This window comes from Archocentrus centrarchus, chromosome 13, assembly GCF_007364275.1.
Source record: "Archocentrus centrarchus isolate MPI-CPG fArcCen1 chromosome 13, fArcCen1, whole genome shotgun sequence".
NCBI classification, from domain to species: domain Eukaryota; kingdom Metazoa; phylum Chordata; class Actinopteri; order Cichliformes; family Cichlidae; genus Archocentrus; species Archocentrus centrarchus.
Genome location: NC_044358.1, coordinates 40,408,388 through 40,427,809, shown reverse-complemented (window position 1 = coordinate 40,427,809; position 19,422 = coordinate 40,408,388). Strand labels below are relative to the sequence as shown.

Here is a 19,422-nt window from a genome sequence, read left to right as displayed (position 1 = left end):
ATGTGATTTGCACTACTGACACTTTACGAGAATCAACTAGATGAACCAAGATGAGAGTTTTTACTGCAGTCCCCCTTTTGAAATACCTCCTTTGTTTCTGTGTGTGTGTGTGTGTGTGTGTACCTTTATACTCTTATCCAGACTCTCGAGGGAATTGATGTCCAGTCCCTCTTTGCAGGCCTGCAGACAGGATATGACTTTCTGACTCTCAATCTTTCCTGGTCGGATGGTCAGTCCAGAGAGGCTTCCCCGGAAATACTGAGTGAACCGCGGCTTGGTCACCTCCCCACCTACAGAAACAGCAATGCACACATATACAGCCAAACAGCCAGACAGTGTGACACCTCTCCTTATAGGCAGTATTTTTGGTGTTTTGAGAAAGAACATTTATACAGTTACAAAGTGGCAATTCAAATGAACTTAAAAATAGTTTTTCCACTTTAAAAAAAAAAAAAAATCACTACAGGAGGTCATGTAAACATTTAGTTACAGTTAGCACACAGTGAAGTACTGCTTTATAATGGTTATAATTGGCCCAAAGATTCATGTTTTGTGTCTCTATCCTGTGATTAAGTGGAAGAGTACTGCTGTCTAAGTGCAGGTGCTACTCTGCCAGCCCATCCAGGCTAAATAAAGGTAAGGAGAAAGTCAACACATTTAAAGTCTGTCCTCTGAACTCCATAAAGGCCAGTACCAGCGATATGAGTCTCCAAACCACTCATTAGCTGAAAGGTTACCAGCTCTGGGTATCAAAACGTCACCTTTGGATTCCTGTCCTCCCTTTCATTTATCTCTTCCTTTTCCCTCTTCTGGTCTCTAATTCTGGCAGTAATCCACTGAAGCACTAAAAGTATTGAACATTCCCTTCATCTAACAACAAAATCCAAACTGGCTCATTGATCAAACACATTTATAGGATGAAGTGGAGCAGGAAGGGTGCATACCAAAAGAAAGTCTTCCACTCTCTTTAATTTATCTGTCTTGCCTCTCAACACACTTCTGAGAGACTCTGTGCCTTCACCCACCTGCTCTCAAGTGACTGCTGGAAGCAAACCCTATTTTTTCATACCTATTCCTTAATGTTGGGAAAATATGTACAGCCATTGCCAAAAGCCAACATGTCCACATATTTTTCTATCATTTGACTGCTGCTTGCTATGTATTTAATTACTGAGTAGATATAGCATATGAGGGATGGGATGGGGTATCACTCAGATACCAATGTACTTTGCCACTTTTAAATTGTAAGCACATTCTTTAAAAGTTGCTTCCATGTTGCTCCGACCTTCAACCTCAATGTCAGGCAGTCACACATCTCTGGTGAGATTCCAGATGTAACAGATTTTACTGCATGAAGTAACTCTTTACTGCCAGGCATCTTGGACTTTCAACCCATACAGATGGTAAAAAGATTGCAGCAATCTTTCTATCTCTGGAGGCTCACACAAGTTATATCTGGTGCTGCAATTTTTCTTCAATTCCTACCTTATGACTGCACTAGCTCTAAACACTTTAACCACAGGTAAACCCCAGCAGTTGAGTACTATACAGCCTTATTGTGAAGCCGCTGCAGACAGGTGTCAGTGGAACTCTGAAGGGTAATATGAGGGAAGTGGCATCCCTTTGGCCTGTATGTGTAAAAGGCTGAAGTACTGACAGTAACATTCGTCTGTGATGTTACCGTGCTATTATGAGCATCTGTGCCTGCAGAAAGATAGAAGCCTTTCACCTATTCATGCTCAACCTTCGGGGCCTGAAAGTTTGCTGACTGAACAGTTATGACAAGAGAGGCTGTAGCGCACAAATATTACTGGTTTGACAAAAATAAGAGTCAACTCCAAAAAGGACAACTCCCCCTGGCCATACCTTCCTTACGCCAGCCATAGTTGGCCTTAAAATATCCTCCTGAGACCTTAAAAGTCCTCTGTAGTGATCACAAAAAAAGTTAAATTGAAAGGAACTTATTTCCTCAGTTCTCAGGAGGATTTGTCAGTTGTTTTTTTGTCCTTATTAAATCACCACTGGCCAAAGACAAAAATAAAAGAAGTGAGAGATCAAAGCTATTTCCATTTTTATTTCTTAGATATCCACACTCTTTTAAAATCTTTATACTTTTATGATGATAAACTTTACTTGCGGGGGTTATCCAGTACCTGCTAATTGTGGAGGCACATCTATTACTGTCCTAAGTGATGTATTCAGTTTCTGAATGGCTCAGGCAGCACAGATGGAGACACAACTGACCACTACTGGAAACACTTTATCATCCCTTACTCTCCCGGTGTGAAAACATGACAGAAATGGGGTGCAGTGACTCCAGTCCTTCAAGTCGGAGGAGCTGTGATTGTTGACCTGCAGCTACACTGTGCACAATGACTACTCAGATAGAGCTCCCTTATCACCCACGGGGCAGGCAACAGAGTCCTACCAGTTGATGTGATCTACCCAGGGGAGCTTATCAACCCAGTTGCTTGTCAACTGCTTGCCTGCTTTCCTAGATGAGAGACAGATGAAGGCTTTTTCTTGACTGGGAAGAGGGAAATAGTGGGCAGCTATAAAAATTCTCTGCCCCTAACTCGTCAGCTTCCTGCTTTCTGGCTCTGTTTTCACAGTCCATGAATTTAGGTGTAGCTCCCTAAATATGCTTGAGTGACAAATGGCCTCGCAAGTTAATGGGAAAGTTTGGAAAAAAAACAAGCAGGAAACACTTTTTGTTTTTATTGTTCTTTTAAAGCTAGTTTCTATCTTTCCAACAACTCAAAGAAATTCAATTATCCTGTCAAGCTTGAGACAGATACCTTTATGTCACAGCTTAACTACACATGAGCAAAATACAGGTTTATACAGTGTATCGTATTTATCTGAAGGCTGTAGAGCAAATCTGCTGGCGGGTCTGAAGCCTCAGTAGAAATGTAAGGTATCATTCAGTGGCAACAAAGATGGTGGCTGTGTGTCACATACCCCTTCCTGAAGCATCTAAATGTAACACATGAAGCGAGAGATATCAAGCATGATATAATTGTCACGCTTACACTCATTTAGCATGATAAAAAATGATATCCAGTAATAAAGTCATCATATTCTAACACTTTACGAATCGAAAATAGTTTACCCTATTTAACACTTACACTACATTATATTATTATTACATTATTTTCCACCTTTTAGTGCACTTAAAATGAAAACCTGTACAGAGAACAAGGCAAGTGTTAACATATCATTGACTAGTTACAGTAGTCTTGTGGGCTATTATTGCTGGCACATCCTCTAGCTTGGCATTCAAAGACTACCTCTACCCTGAAACACAAGAACAATGCTGGTCCTTTATCTTCTGCATATGATAATTATTGATGGAAATGCTGCTTTGGAGGCACTGAGCCTGTTGGAACCATTAAAAGTTCAGGCCAATATTGCATTTCTAACCAACTCATGGAGCTAATGTTAGCTTACGATCAGGGTAAAAAGAAAGCACACCCTCTTTATAGACCAAGGTTTGATGCATCAAGACATAATAAAAATGATTTTGTCCTAAGCAGGTCTTAAAATGAGGTAAATACAACCTCAGATGAACTACAGAACATGAAAGATTACCTTGTTTCATTATGTATTTAACAAAAACTAAGCCAAAAGGCAGAAGCAGTGTGTGAAACACTAAGCACACCCTCATTACTTCCATAGCAATTAAGAGGGTAAGTAGCAGCCAGGTGCTCCTAATCAAATACGCTTGATTAACTGATCATCAGCAAGTGTGAGCACCTTTATAAAAACACACATTTTGGCAGTTTGCTGGTCTGGAAATTTCAGGGGTGCGTTAACACAATACCAAGGAGGACAGACATCACAATTATCTTAGAGCTGCAACTGTTGCTCTTCATCAATGTGAGAAGACCATTTCTAACCAATCTGGAGTCCATCTTTCTACAGTGAGAAATATTATTCACATGCGGGAAACATTCCAGACAGTTGCCAATCATCCCAGGAGTGGACTTCCCAGCAATTTTCCCCTAAGGCCAGGCAATGCTCAGAGAAATGACAAAAAAACCCAAAGACTACATCTGAGACTCTACAGGCCTCAGTATGGTTTGTTTGGAAGGGTTGCCAGGAGAAAGCCTCCTCTCTTTGAAAAGGCAAACATAAACTCCTCTGTATACCAAAGTATTCTAGAATTAAATGTGAGGCCATCTGTCCGACAGCTAAGGCTTGGTCCAAATTGGGTCATACAACAGGGCGATGATCCCAAGAACGGCAGCAAATCTACAACAGAATGGCTGAAAAAGAGAAGAATTAAGGTGTTGCAATGGCCCAAAGTCCAGGCCTCAAGCTGAGTGAAATGCTTCAGTGTGACCTTTAGAGAGCTGTGCACATAAACCACAAACCCCAATGAACTGAATCAACGTTGTAAAGAAGAGTGAGACAAAGTTCCTCCACAATGATGTGAGACACTGATAAAGCCACATGCTGCTAAAGGTGATTCTACAAGCTATTTAACCATGGGCTGTACTTAATTTTACACACACTCCTTTGTCTTAGCGCTTGTTAAATAAATAATGGCACAGTGTAATATTTCATGTGCATCTCAGGTTATATTTACCTAATTTTAAACCTGGTAAGGACTAAATGTTTTTTTTTTTTTTTTAAATTATGTCCCGATATGTAAAACCTTAGAAATTAAAGAAGGTATACTTTCTTTTTGCCAATAATTGATTTAGCAAGCTGATGAAAAATGTCCACCAGTCGCTGTTAAACTGACATGAATTATCCACAGGGCCCATTAAGAGGTAAATGTATCACTTCCATCACTTTAAACTGTGTTATGTGCTGTACAGAACTAAAAGCTTTACAGGAAAGCAGTGGTTGTTACGGGATCACTGTATACGTTCTATTTAAGTATTCCTGATGTCAATCACCTGTACAATAAATATGTGTATTCACATTTTATTGTGTAGTTTGACAAGGCCAACAACTGGAATGTTACTTCACTCCATTTCAGTTCAGTGCAATTACCACAACCACAGCCACGTCCTTATGTGTGCTGGCTGATACCCTTCCAAGTATCAGACTGTCAGGAGAGTGGAGTCTATCACATAAAACCACAAAGTCACATCTGGATTACGAGACACCAAACTATGCCAAACCCATTGTTTCCTTTTACTTCATGCTTCCCTTGTTCTCGCTCACATTCTCAAAAACGTTTTTCTTCCCCTTCCGCTGCCTTCTCTTAAGATGTCCACCTATCCACTTAGTCCCACGCTGACAGATGTTATCAATTTAGGCTGTGGCCAGAGAAACCATTAACGGTCCCAGACAGAGGATAAAAACGGAAAAGCAGAGGAGAGGGGATTACTGAGATGCTTCAGAGCAGGAATGATACGGGTGATAAAATCGCTGATCATTCCACTTTACAGAGACTGGTCTTTATGTGGTGTCAGCTCTCTTTGTCCGATATGTGCAGCTGCATAGATCTTCACTCTCTTTTATTTGCATCATTTTAAAAACAACAGATGAGGTGGAGAGGCATGGGCGAGCTGGAAATAGAACCATTACTTAGGTCTAGATTTGAAAGATGGGGCTTCTTCATTTAACTTTACACTTATTATGTATGTGCATCAACACCCGGGAGCCTGTATTTATTCAATATACTCTACATACAGATATATTTATGGCGCAGCTGTGCAAATCATGAAAATTGCTTCCTGCATGTTTGCTGCTGTAAGGAGGGGGGCTCCAGAGGCAGAGCAGCGGTGTGTGATTACACACTTGAGGAACGAAGAGAATGAGGAAAGATGAGCGTGTTGCTCTTTGCTATCTGGCTGTTACACACTTTTGAACATGAACACCCTCCGCCAGGTCAGAGGGTAAATATAGACTGTGTGAGAAGTACACAGCCAGCACTTACTCTCCAAGGTGGAAGAAGAAGGTTGGCTAGTGGGAAAACATTTTTATTAGAAAATAGGGGAGTGCGAAAATGTGCAAAGGCACACAGACATGCAGCCAAAGAAGCTCGTATGTCTTATGCATTCTGGTATTGTTGTATATTTAAATATTTACTGCATATCTGCAGGTCTATTTTCAAAGACTGTACAAACGGATCACTGTGATTGTAAGCATCTCTGTTTTTGTATATCAGAGACTTGTTTAGACCATAGCCCTCTAAGTGCAGCCCTCTCACTCATTTGAATGAATGCAGATGCACCTGGAAAGATGCTGCATTAGCCAATCACATGCAAACAAGTGCACATACTTTATTACATCAACACTGCACTGCTACTATTTATAACTGGTAATAATGGCAGATAGTCTGGAATCTGAAACACTGGCTCTGAGTATTATAAACCACTGTGCAGTATTTTTGCACATAGAAATTCACAGAACTTTTACTAGAACTAAACCTCCTGGGTTTTTTCATATCTCACCATCAGTTCACAAAAAAAGCATACCTCCATTAATGCAGCGATGTCTATCATTTTAATACAAGGCTGATTTTGAGGGGGTGAGCATTTAGTTCAAATGTATTATAGTTTAAGAAAAGTTGTAGTTTCCAACTGAAACTTAGAGCTATTTCAGACCACAAAGGAACAGGACATAATTTCCCATTGCATCTCTACAGGAACTGAAGCTACTTTAACCACGTATTCATCTAGCAGCAAACATCACACACCTCTGTGTGTGCAAAACAGGGGATGTTGCTCTGTGCTCACCCAGACATAACGTCTTCACGGCTAAGCTTTCCAAATCTCAGAATGAGGATGAATCATCCTAGCAAATAATAGTCCAAGCTGTATGGATTTGTATTGGTATTTCCATCTGCAGCAGTCTGTATTTGCAGGAGGAACAGTAACAGCAAGACTGCAGCACAGAACAGGGGAGGCATCAAGACAACATTTGTAAGCCTGATTAAGTCAGACACGGATAAAAAGGAAGAACTGGGGTGGAGGTGGTTTGCAAAGTGGCTCGCACAGCAACTCTAAGCAGACTAAAGCAACTAAAATGGTGAACTACTTTAGATTTGCCAATCAGATATACAAAAGGGTCACAACTGAGCCATGATGAATATGTGCTGGCAGTGAGCTCAAGTGAGCTCCCAGGATTGAGGTTGACCCTGAACCTTCCGGGCAGTCCTGAACTGACATTTGTCGATTTACAGTGAAGAACAAGTAAAAACAAACCAAGAAACCCCCTTTCTGGTCTTAGCCTGGTTGTTTAGTTCTTAACAGAACCAATTTGGAAAACTGGTTCCGTTGGGTGTGAGAGCACACAGAAATGACATACATGCCCTTAAATTTAGCTATTTTTTAATGTTACCGTTTCCAGGGATTCACCAGACTCTGAAAAAACATTTATCACAGATCCTGTTTGCGCGCTAATACAAAAATCAGCTGTTAATCACAGTTTGAAGCACGCATAGAGGTGCTACAGATTCTCACAGATCTTATTACAACTACAAAAGTTTCTTTGGATGACTATATGAAACACAACAATTCTAGAATAAATTAATTCGCTGTGGTCAGGACAGAATCCATTTCCAGACAATGCTGACTGGCCAGTTAGGAGTTATGAACCATGAAATTAAATCAAATTGAATTAAATACTGCAGAATATCAGTGTACTGTTTAGAGCTGACAAATCTGTTTTTATTTACTCTGCCACCAAACTATCATATCATATCCTGTCTGAACTCTATATCAGCATCCGGCTGTTTCTGTAAAGCCCATCAGTAAGCAGCTATCATAAGCAAAAACACCCGCTACTGCAAGTCAGCAAGTGTTCATTTTCTTTCCCTTTGCTCTGAAAACACATTTAAAGCCGAAACTTGGGGAGTTAGACAACAGATGAGTTAATCTTCACAAGCCTGTTTGCAATCAGCATACTGGACACTTAACTCCACGCTTTGAAAAGGCTATTTGCTGTGGCTAATGGCTTACATTAAGATTTCAGTATTGCCTTTACAATGCTTGACTGAAGCTTAGCCCCCAACAAGAAAAGCACAAATAGTCTCTGAACTCCCTTTTCTATTCAAGGCCCTTTTAATCCTCCTGATGGCATACAGTGTTCAATGAAAGAAATGGGACAGGGAGGAGGAAAAGGAGGAAGAGTGAGGGGTTCATCGCCACAAATGAAAGCCATGCAAGATGACCTGCTGCTGTTCCCCACACAGAGAGACATCTTTATGTAAGGCTAAGCATCACTGAGCAGTCTCATTTGGGCTATCAAATCAGTACAGCATGCTTTACTGTGTGAAGAAAAAAAAAATCCCCTTTCTTCTACCCTTATGCAATTAGTGGCAGCTATCAGTTTAGAGGACAGTTTAATTGTACGCCTTCATTCACACTCGTTCAGTCATTTGTCAGAAGCAGACTAAGTGCTCTTCTTAATTACATTGTTCATTCAAGGCCAAAGAACACGTTCCACAGTCGGTGACTCCCTTAGCGGTAATACTTCAGCAACATTATTCCTGAACCTTCTGACGTATAGAAGCAGCAGGAGGATACTCAAAATACCTTAAATTACAGTGACCTTCATGTTCAAACTTTAGTTTCAGTTGCACTTTTTTAAAAATTGCCCCACAAGTTGAATTAATTCTGTTGAAGAACATTAACTGAATACCTGCACTACTATTTGGTATCATCATCAGCTTTGGCTGCTCACCTTGCCAGCAGGCACCAACTGTGAGCTGAACATCAATCTGTGAGGGGTGGATGGGCCAGTCGTCCGTCACCAGGTAGGGGTCATAGGTCACTCCGTCCACATAGAGTGTCACCACTGGGAACTCCACATTGATGACAAAGTAATGCCACTCCTTGTCACATATCTGAGAGGAAAAGACAGGGGGGGAGAGAGAGAGTCACAAATGGAGCTTGCATTATAAAGCAATTCAGGAAAGTCACATGTATCCTGAATAATAATAGGGAATGTTATGCAACATGTGCTGTGGTTAACCTTTTTTAAAGACACTGACATTTTATTCGCTGCTTTGCTATAATTATGTTAAATATGAAGCTACTATCACTGTTTCAAGACACCTTCTGGAGCTCTAATAGAGGGATTAACATCTTTGTACTGGGAGATATTTTGATACCTTATTTAAAGCTTTATCATTTTACAACAATTGTAATGATTTATTTTAAATTGTATTTGATGTTATGTATCATTAAATATGCCAATTAAAAATAGATATCTCAAAGTATAACCTCAGTTCCATAAGTGAGTCCACCTACAGTAAGCTGTTACAAAATATAATTTCTATTTAAGACTAATTGCATGAGCAAGTTTATAAAAGAACCTATGAAATACACTGCTATAGACCACCATAGTCAAAAGACTTTCCATCTGCACTAATTTGTATTTGGTGATTTGGCTTCTGGGACGTCAGCAGCACGACAGCTGATATGACACTCCGATATACAGTAGCATAAAAAAAGAGGATCTAGATGGTGGGTTGGGTTGCAAAGAGGCTTGCATACATTCAACATCTGATTGTTGGCTCAAACTGCTTAAGCAGTACACAATATATCAACAAAGCCATTGGCTGATGTGGGCTGGCATCAGCAGGTTACTTTATGAGCAATATTTGGCCTTGGCTCTGTCAGTGATATTTTTTAGGGTCCTCATGTTCCTCGTGGCCAAAAATTCAAACCCAGTCAAACCCAAAGTTTCCAAAAAAAATAACTGGGACGAGCAGGTTCCGGTGCAGGCTGTTTATTAGACATCTTAGTTACACACAACACAGACAAAGACCCAAGGACAGACAGTAACATAGACTGAGATACACATGCAGAGAGACAGAGAGACAGAGAAAAGAAGAAAGAAGAGAGAAACACAGAGACAGTGAAAGATGCAGAAACAGGAAAAGAAAAAAGAGAGGACAGGTAAGAGAAAAGCAAACAAAAGTAAGTGTGAGACAAAGAGTGGCCAACATTTATATCTTAAAGGTGATAACTGCCCACTTGCCTTTGACCCCTCCTAATTTACATAAAGTCTCAACCCATGAAACCTGAACCCCAACCAATCACCTGTTGAGGCTCTGCCAACTCTTGTCCCATGTGGGCTAAAGAAACAAACGTCACCAGTGTATCTCAATGGTTTGCAAACAATGCTAGCAGGTGTCATAATGAAGGATCTTCTTTCTGTTAAAACCTCTGCTAAGATAACACCTCTAGTACCATCCCACTAGCCAGGTTTTACCCCCCCCCCCCCTTCCCCCCCCAACTCATGTTACAAAAACACAGGGGAGGCCTACAGAATTCCATTTTTCTGGCATGTTACGAAGATCGTGTGAAACAGATGTTCTTGCCTCCCACAAGGCCTTAAGCACGTGAGCACCAGATATAACAGGCCTTACCTTCACCCCAGTAACATTAAAGCCTACAGTGTTCATTAATTCAGTGTGTGTGACTAAAACACTTTGATTACATGATATAAAAATAGTGACAGTAGATATCAGTATAAAGGTGATAAAAAAATTCCCCAACAGCTCCACATAGTTAAAAAAAAAAGAACTCCTTTAACAAGCAAGGTGAAAGTTCATGAAACCTGAAGCTACTGAACATAAATATACTGACTGTTTTTTCACTAGTTTTGCATTTGGCTAGGGTCAGTGTCACTACTGGTAGCATGAGGTGATACCTGGACCCTACAGAGGTTGCACAGGTAATCACACTCCTTCAGGATGGCACATCCATTTCCAGAAGGTTTGCTGTGTCTCCCAGCACAGTCTTGAGAGCAAGGACCAGATTCCAGGACACAGGCAGTTACTCTAGGAGAGCTGGACAGGATCGTAGAAGGTCCTGCCCGATCAGCAGGACTGGTATCTGCTCCCTTGTGCAAGGAGGAACAGAATGAACACTGTCAGAGCCCTCCAAAATGATCTCCAGCAGGCCACTGGTGTGAATGTCTCTGACCAAACAATAAGAAACAGACTTCATGAGGGTGGCCTATGGGCCCGACATCCTCTAGTGGGCCTGGTACTGTGGCACCCGATTGGCATTTGCCATAGTATACCAGAATTGGCAGGTCCACCACTGGTGCCCTATGCTTTCACAGATGAGAACAGGTTCATCTTGAGTGACAATGCCCAGTCTCATCCAATGAGAGTATTCAGGCAGTTCCTGGAGGATGAAGGAATTGATACAATTGACTGGCCCCCTACACTCACCTGACCTAAATCCAATAGAACACCTCTGGGACATGGAACTCAGTGAAGCCCTGGTCCAGATTTGTGAGGAAATTCCTCAGTACACCATCCATCGTCTCATTAGGAGCATGCCCCGGCATTATTTGGCATGCATCCAAGCACATGGGGCCATACAAACTACTGAGTACCATTCTCAGTTGCTGCAATGAAATTTCCGCACAATAGACTAGCCTGCTGCATCATTTGTTTTCACTTTGATTTTCAGGGTGTCTTTGAAATCAGCCCTCTGTAGGTTGATAATTTTCATTTCCATCAAACGTTGTCGCATCCTTTCATTCCTAACACATTACCCAGCCCATATCACTATAGGTATCCAACATGATTTGCTTACCCATTGAGATCTGATGTGTTTTCAAAGTGTTCAATTTAAAAAAAATTTGAACAGTGTAGAAACACAGTACTGTAGCAGCAGATTGGAGGTATGAATAACTGAAAGCTTGGTGGCCTTTGCTAAAAATGGATGAGCAATTAGCCCCTTCATGCAACTTTGTATTGAAAAAAGAAAAAGTAAAGAGTGAGTCGGATTTGGCACATGGATTATTTGTTAAAAGAAGTGCCAGTGTGAAGGATACTGCATGAAGTAAACGTCTGTGGATTTTATTAAAGAACAAAATCATTTATCACACAAAAAAAAGAACATCAACAGAAACACAGTCTTTCTTTAGATAAAATAAAATAGTCCTGACCTCAAAATATGTAGGGAAAAGTGGGAATGTGAGGCTATAGGGGTGCAACAAGTTTAGGGTAGATTTATAGGTGGCATTTTGAATGCCAAATACATCTGAAAAAGCATCTAACATATAGACCTTTCCTTTATACTTTTCTCCATCAAACATTCTGTTATTTAAACAAGCTTTTATTCATTCAGCATATAACAGGAGTTGCTTTTAGTCTTCCATTACTGATACTAAATTTGTTGTACACTATACAGTACCAGTCAAAAGTGTGTCCAAACTATTGACTGGCACTGTATATAGTCATGGTAAAAAGAAAGTATACAATATTGCTGTTGTAAGATTTTACTTATCAGGACATAATAAAAAATTCTGCAGTTTTTACAGAGTCTTAAATTTGACATATTATACCATCATTATTTAAGCAAAATTAAGCCAAAATGCAGGAGCAGTGATTTAACAGCTTATAGAACCACCTTTGGCAGCAATAACTTGAAGTAATGGTTTTCTCTGTTGCAACCTTCACTCTTTTCTTTTTCAGACATTCTGTTGTAGATTTTCTGCTGATGTTGAGATTATTGTCCTGCTGCATTACCCAGTTTGAGCCAAGCCTTAGCTGTCGGACAGCTAGCCTCACATTTAATCCTAGAATACTTTGGTAAACAGAGGAGTTCATTGTCAAATATATGACTGCAAGGTGCCCAGGTCCTGTGGCTGCAAAACAAGCTCAAATCATCAGCCTTCCACCACTGTTATGACAGTCAGTATGAGGTGTTTGTGCTGATATGCTGTGTCTGGTTTTCACCAAACATGGTGCAGTGCATTATTGCCAAACACCTTTACTTTGGTCTGATCTGTCCAAAGGACATTGTTCCAAATGTTTGTTCAAATGCAACTTTGCAGACCTAACTAGTGCGGCCATGTTTGTTTTAGAGAGAAGAGACTCTCTCCTGGCAACCCTTACAAACAAACCATACTTCTTCAGTCTTTTTCTTATTTGTTTCCAAAATGGCCTTATAACCCTTCCCAGATTGATGAGCAGCAACAGTAGCTTTACCAAGAACACTGCTGATGTCTTTCTTCTATGGCCTTGTGCTACACCTGAATGTGCCAAACCAACAAACTGACAAAATTTCTGCTTCATTTGAGGTGATCACACTTTCTGATGGTTGGTTAATCAAATGTATTTGATTTGCTGCACCTGGCTGCTACTTATCCTCTTAATTCCTATGGAAGCAGTGATGGTGTATTTAGTTTTTCATACACTGCTTCTGCATTTTTGCTTAATTTGTGTCAAATAACTCAGAGCTGCAGCTGCAAGGTGGTTGGTGCTTGTTGTGGTGGTAATCCCCAAACCAGATGGTGGACACTGGAGGTGAAGGGAGCCATCAAGCTGAAGAAGAAGTCCTATCAGCCTTGGTTTGCTTGTGGGACTCTAGATGCAGCTGACAGGTACCGGCAGGCCAAGCAGAATGTAGTTCGGGTAGTGGCTGAATCAAAAATTTGGGTGTGGGAGGAGTTTGGTGAGGCCATGGAAAAAGACTTTTGGATGGCCTTGAAGCAATTCTGGCAAACCCTCAGGCAACTCAGGAGAGGAAAGCGGTGTACTACTCACATGGTATATAGAGCGGGTGGGGCACTGCTGACTTCAACTGAGGCTATAGTCAGGTGGTGGAAGGAATACTTCGGGGACCTCCTTAATCTGACTGACATGCCTTCTGTAGTGGATACTGAGTTTGGGGACGAGGAGTACGACTTGCCCATCATTGGGGGATAGGTCACTGAGGTATTTAAATAAATACTTGGTGGCAGGGCCCCTGGAGTAAATTAGATTTGCCCTGAATTCCTGAAAGCTCTGGATGTTGTAGGGCTGTCTTGGTTGACATGCCTCTGCTACATTGTGTGGCGATTGGGGGTGGTGCCACTGTATTGGCAGACTGGGGTGAGACCCTGTCTGCCAATACAGTGGTGGGCCCCCATCTTTAAGAAGGGGCCCACCCCCGATAGTTGTAGCACAACTATCGGATCACACTCTTCAGCCTCCCCGGTAAGGTCTATGCCAGGGTGCTAGGAAGGAGGGTCCATCCGTTAGTTGAACCTCAGATTCAAGAGGGACAATGTGGGGTTTCTTTTTCCTGGTTGCGGAACACTGGACCAGCTCTTTATCCTCTCAAGGATATTCAAGTGTGTGTGGGAGTTTTCCCATCCAGTCTACATGTGTTTTGTGGACTTGGAGAAAGCATTCGACCGCATCCCTCAGGGTATCCTGTGGTGGTTGCTGCGGGAGTATGGGGTGCCATTCAATCCCTGTACAACCGCAGTGACAGCTTGTTGGACTCGTTTCCTGTCGGTGTTGGACTCCACCAGGGCTGCCCTTTGTCACGATTCTTTTCATAATTTTTATGGACAGAATTTCTAGGCATAGCCAAGTGGAGGAAGGTGCTCGCAGAGGAACGGTTCACAGATGACTGTGAAGCGGTTAGCATGAGAATTAACACCTCTAAGTCTGAGGGCATGGTCCTCAGCTGGCAAAGGGTGAAGTGCCCACTCCGGCTCAGGGATGAGTTGGAGGAGTTTAAGTATGTCAGGGTCTTGTTCATGAGTGATGGGAGAAAGGATCGGGAGATTGACAGATGGATTGGGGCTGCACCAGCAGTGATGCAGTCATTGCACCGGTCTGTCTTGGTGAAGAAGGAGCTGATTGTGAAAGTGAAGCTGTCAATTTGCCAGTCAATCTACATCCCTACCCTCACCTATGGTCACGACTGAAAGAACGAGCTCATGGATACAAGTGGCAGAAATGAGCTTCCTCTGTAGGGTGGCTGGACTCTCCCTTAGATATAGGGTGAGGAGTGCAGCCATTTGTCAGGGACTCAAAGTAGAGCCGCTGCTCCTCCACATTGAAAGGAGCCAGTTGAGGTGGTTCGGGCATCTGACTAGGATGCCTTCTGGGTGCCTCTTGGGTGAGGTGTTCCGGGCATGTCCTACCGGGAGGAAGCCCCAGGGCAGACCCAGGACATGCTGGAGAGAATATATCTCTCAGCTGGCCTGGGAATGCCTTGGTGCCCCCCCAGATGAACTGGAGGAGGTGGCTGGGGAGAGGGAGCTCTGTGCTTCTCTGCTTAGGCTGCTGCCCCCACGACCTGGCCCCAGATAAGCAGAAGAAAATGGACAGATGGATGGATGGATGTTTGTTATGTAGGCTTTCGGTTTTGAAAATCCAATACTGTTTTCTTTTAATGTGGAAATACAAACCATCTCATCTTGTCCACCTGACATCCCTCTCGTGCTTTTGTTACCCATCATTGTTGCTAACTTAGCAACTTTTCAGATCCCTTTAGCTGTTTTTTAAAAGGCCTAGCAAAAAAAAATAAAAGTCAGTGGACAATAACCACTGCTTTGCAATTATGTGATGCTCTCTCGCTCTTTCTGCCATTTTCATTCAGTGAGTGAGCAGTGAGGTTTCAGATAGTGACGGAAGGAAGTAGCACACAGTTGAAGGATGGTCCTTCAATTATTCTATTACTAATGAAGGTCCAAAGTCCAAAAAAGGCATTTGGGACAGCCATGGAATAAAGATTTGCAGTTAAAGGTTTATGTGTAAGAGGAATTTTAAGTAGGTTGGGCAGATGTTGCAAAAGTATAGACATTCTTTACTTAAGAAGAAGTACAGATATATGTGTATTTTATTCATATACTAAAATAATTTTACGTTGTTACGTCCCACACAATATTTATGCAGACACAATATTTATGTTTTGTGTATACACAGAAACACAGGCTGATGGTTTATCGGTTTAAAACACGAACAGCAGGCTTGAGCTGGCTACATTTACGACAGCCGATGGTGTGTGGTGATGTCAACAGAAGACAACCAAAAACCAGCCTTTATGTCTTTGACTTGCACAAAAAATAGACTCACAATACTGAAAACCATTTTAGCTTTGTTCTTTGTAGGGGAATACAAAACTCCCTGTTCACCAAGGAAAAAAACATCCTTTGATCTCATTCTGCTGCCAGAAACTGCTGCTTCTTATCACCGGTACTGCATGAAATATGTTGCACACATCAGATTGACTGACACTTGTAAATCAAGCAGTGGTGGTGTAACTGATTTTATTTTGGATGTGCAGGTGACTTTAAATGAGTGAGGTAAAACTTATGATGGTTTTTTTTGTTATTTTTTTTAAGCCAGAAATTAACTAAAGTGGAATTAGTAAATTCAAAGTCCTCCTTCACCTCCTGAGACCATATTGCGGGGGGGTGAATAAATTAATATTGCAGCATGGTGTCTCATTTAAGAGAGATGTTTGTTTTCTATTAGAGCTTGCCTCCACTTTGTGATTTATTATGGAAAAAAAAAACAGCCTTTTTTACATTAATTCTTGGCTCGGGAAGTGAAAACTAAATGCTTTCCTCTCTGCTAAATGCTGACTGAAATGCATTAGTACATCACCTGTTTAACCTTTTCTGAAAAATGCTTGACTGCAACGCTCTTCAGCATGTTTGACCATTTACCCTGTCCTGCTGTGCAATTTAATTGAGTGCGCTGGCCCACTCCTGCCTGTCTGTCTGTCTGTCTCTCCCCTTTTCTCGGCTGTAGGCTTTACCGCTCAACGCTCACCGGGCTGTGCTTCACCTCTTCCTCTCACCCTCTCTGACACAACCTGGAACAGCCTTTGAACACTCAGCCTGGGGTAACCTACCTCTCTAGGAAAGAGCACTCTGCAGCCTGCTTATTACACCATCCTAGTGCAGCAGATGGGAGTTCTAATCAATCCATTTCATTTTTCCCTGTTATTTAGGTACGAGAAGCAACATCTGGCCAACCGGTGATCATTCTGCGCAGCTGTTTAACACATATGCAGCATGTCGATCTGATGAGTCGGTGCTCAAAATTGTAGGGGGGGGGTAATCTGTTTCTGGTTTTGATGGCGCTGCAAATACGATTGAGACTAATGGGATTGACTTTGATTAGCTAGTTAGGATTTTAAGACACGAAGAAACTTATACAAACTGTAGCCTTACATCTGCAGCGTCGATGCATTGTGGGCTTTCCAGATACAGTTTTGATATGTTTACAAGATTAATATTGAATTCATCCCGGACAAGCTTTGTGCACTATCAGTTGGAATTTAAAGTGGGTTTTTTAAATCTAGTTAAATCTCAGCTGCCAGATATAAAGTCACTTATGTATACTGGCATACACACGCTCTAATCCCTCTGACATTTACACAGCAGACTACTGCTTCTCTTCACTTTTTGCTGTTGAGTTTTTCAAAGACAGCTCAAGCCCCATCTGAGCACCTAGTGGGTGACTTACTCTTGCAGGCTTCAAAAGGGAAAATGGCACAGTGTTTTTTTGCCCAAGAGGAGGCTGACTTAGTTAGTGTGTGATGTCAGTCGGAGAGCCCTCTCAAGGGTACAAGGAAGGAGAGAATAATGTGGCCACATTAGGTGAGCGGAGAATAAAGCAATTTGGACAAAAATATTTTAGTAGCTGGTGATAGCAAATAATTTATTCAACATTTAAAGTCAGTAGATATTTGAGGTTTCCCAAATGAAAAGATCTTAGAACATACCAGGCAGAAAATTCAGTTGGACAGTTGTGTGTCAAAAAAATTAGCAAAGCAACGCAAAGTTCTGTGAATTCACTAAATCATGTATGAATGAAGATGTAACAACACCTCTGCAAACAAGACTAAAACAACAGCAGTGACCTTCATTATTATTATTATTATTATTATTATTATTATTATTACCTTCACTATTCATATAAATCAGACCCCATGAGGTTAAGCACCATAAAAGGGAGAAATGCTACATTTTGCCAAAGTATGAATGATTCTTATGTATAATGGATTTTTATGGACTATTAGCCACATACAAACAGGATGCTGTTACCTTTCAAATAGTCTCACAGTTGTTCTCTTACATTTCCATCCGAGTATGCTGTAGATTGGTGGATGTTAAGAGTTTCAAGTAGAAAACATACATGGGGGACATACACTCCATATGCACTTTATTATCAGTGCCTGTGCACCTGCTTAGACAATTTATGATCAGCCAGGTGGCACAGGTGTACTATGTAAAGTTATATAGACAGAGGCCACAATCTTCCAATTAATGTTCACATCAATTATAAGAGTCAGGAAAAATGTAACTTTGACCATGGTGTGATTATTATTGTTGGCAGATGAGCTTACAACACTTGATTACTGTTAGCCAAAACAGGCTGAAGTGGATACAGAAAGGTGGCTACCAGAAAGGGACTTTTTCCAAGAATTAGATTTTAGCATTTTGTGTCAGCAGCATGACTTCATGGATCTGACATTCCTTGTGTTACTTACAGGCTGCTGGTGGTGTAATGGGGTGTGGAATGCTTCCTTGGCACACATTGGCATTGTTAATACCAGGCATTCAATCAATGCCTCAGACTGAGGCATTGATTGAATGCCTCAGTCTGAGTATTGTTGCTGATCATGTGCATCCCTCTGTGGTCAAGGGTACTTCCAGCATGATAATGCGCCATGTCACAAAGCCAAAGTCGTCTCTGGTTTCATGAACATAAATGTGGCTTTAGTGGAATTCAGGGACCCTTGTAGCTGACAGAACCGTATCTGTTAGAAAATGTCTGGGATGTGGCAGGATTGGAGAGTCACATGAACATAAACCTGACAACTCTGGAAAAAGTACATGTTGTCATGTTAGTAGTGCCCAGAATCTAAAATATTTTGTTTGACCCATGACACCAAGAACTCAATATTAAGAGAGTAAAGGCAGTTCTCATCCTACTGTTACTGCATTCTTATTATGTTGTGTGAGACTTCCCTGATTAAAATCTGGACAATCTCCCCTACAAGATCATCTCCTTGTGCACCTCTGGGCTGCTTGCTGTGCTGCTGCTTACATCCCTCTGTTCTGAACACTCTGATGAGTACAATTTTACTTATGAAGAGGGCCAGCCCTTTAATGCCAAGGATCATCACTTCTGATGAGCGCTGACAGTGCTGGGAGTGGTCCGGAGGTGCGGAAAGAGCCTTAAAGGGGAGGTCACCAAAGTTAAAGCGGGTAAGGTTTTTGCTTTTATGGGCAGAGTTGTGCAACTCTGTAGAGTACACATGTAGTGTACATTTTGGATTTAGTGTCACTTTAGGCTTATAAATAAGGAGTAGTACCTACAAAAATGAATCAGCCTGTGCTGTGTTGGCAAATTTGTGATAAATGACCTTTTACTGGAAACATTGTGGTAATTGTAATGTATCATATTTGTCGCAGTGGAACGTGAAAATGTTTAAAAAGTTAAATAGTAAAATCTTTTGGCTTGCTATCAAAATCTCTCCTCAGTGTCTCACTAGAATGTAAAAAAAAAAAAAAAAAAAAAAAAAATGCCCACATTAACACAGCCTTGCTTTTTTACTTTTTATTTCAGTGTAGTGGCATTTTCTGTCTCACTGTCTGACAACAGCACCATGGTTCTGAATACAATTTATTATCTTGTTCACCAATTTTTCCGACATGCTCAATAAAAAAAAATCAACATAAATTTACATGACT

General features: G+C 41.3%; 1 protein-coding gene across 1 annotated transcript in view; it reads right to left on the bottom strand.

Annotated features, from left to right (window-relative positions):
* Positions 1–19,422, bottom strand: part of LOC115791027 (calsyntenin-2) — a 324,417-nt gene that overhangs the window by 39,543 nt on the left and 265,452 nt on the right. Inside the window, exons 9-10 of the mRNA XM_030745109.1 lie at positions 8,647–8,809; positions 124–290 (exon numbers count right to left, since the gene is read on the bottom strand). Coding sequence (XP_030600969.1) covers positions 124–290; positions 8,647–8,809 — 330 coding nt within the window. The remainder of the gene's footprint in view (positions 1–123; positions 291–8,646; positions 8,810–19,422) is intronic.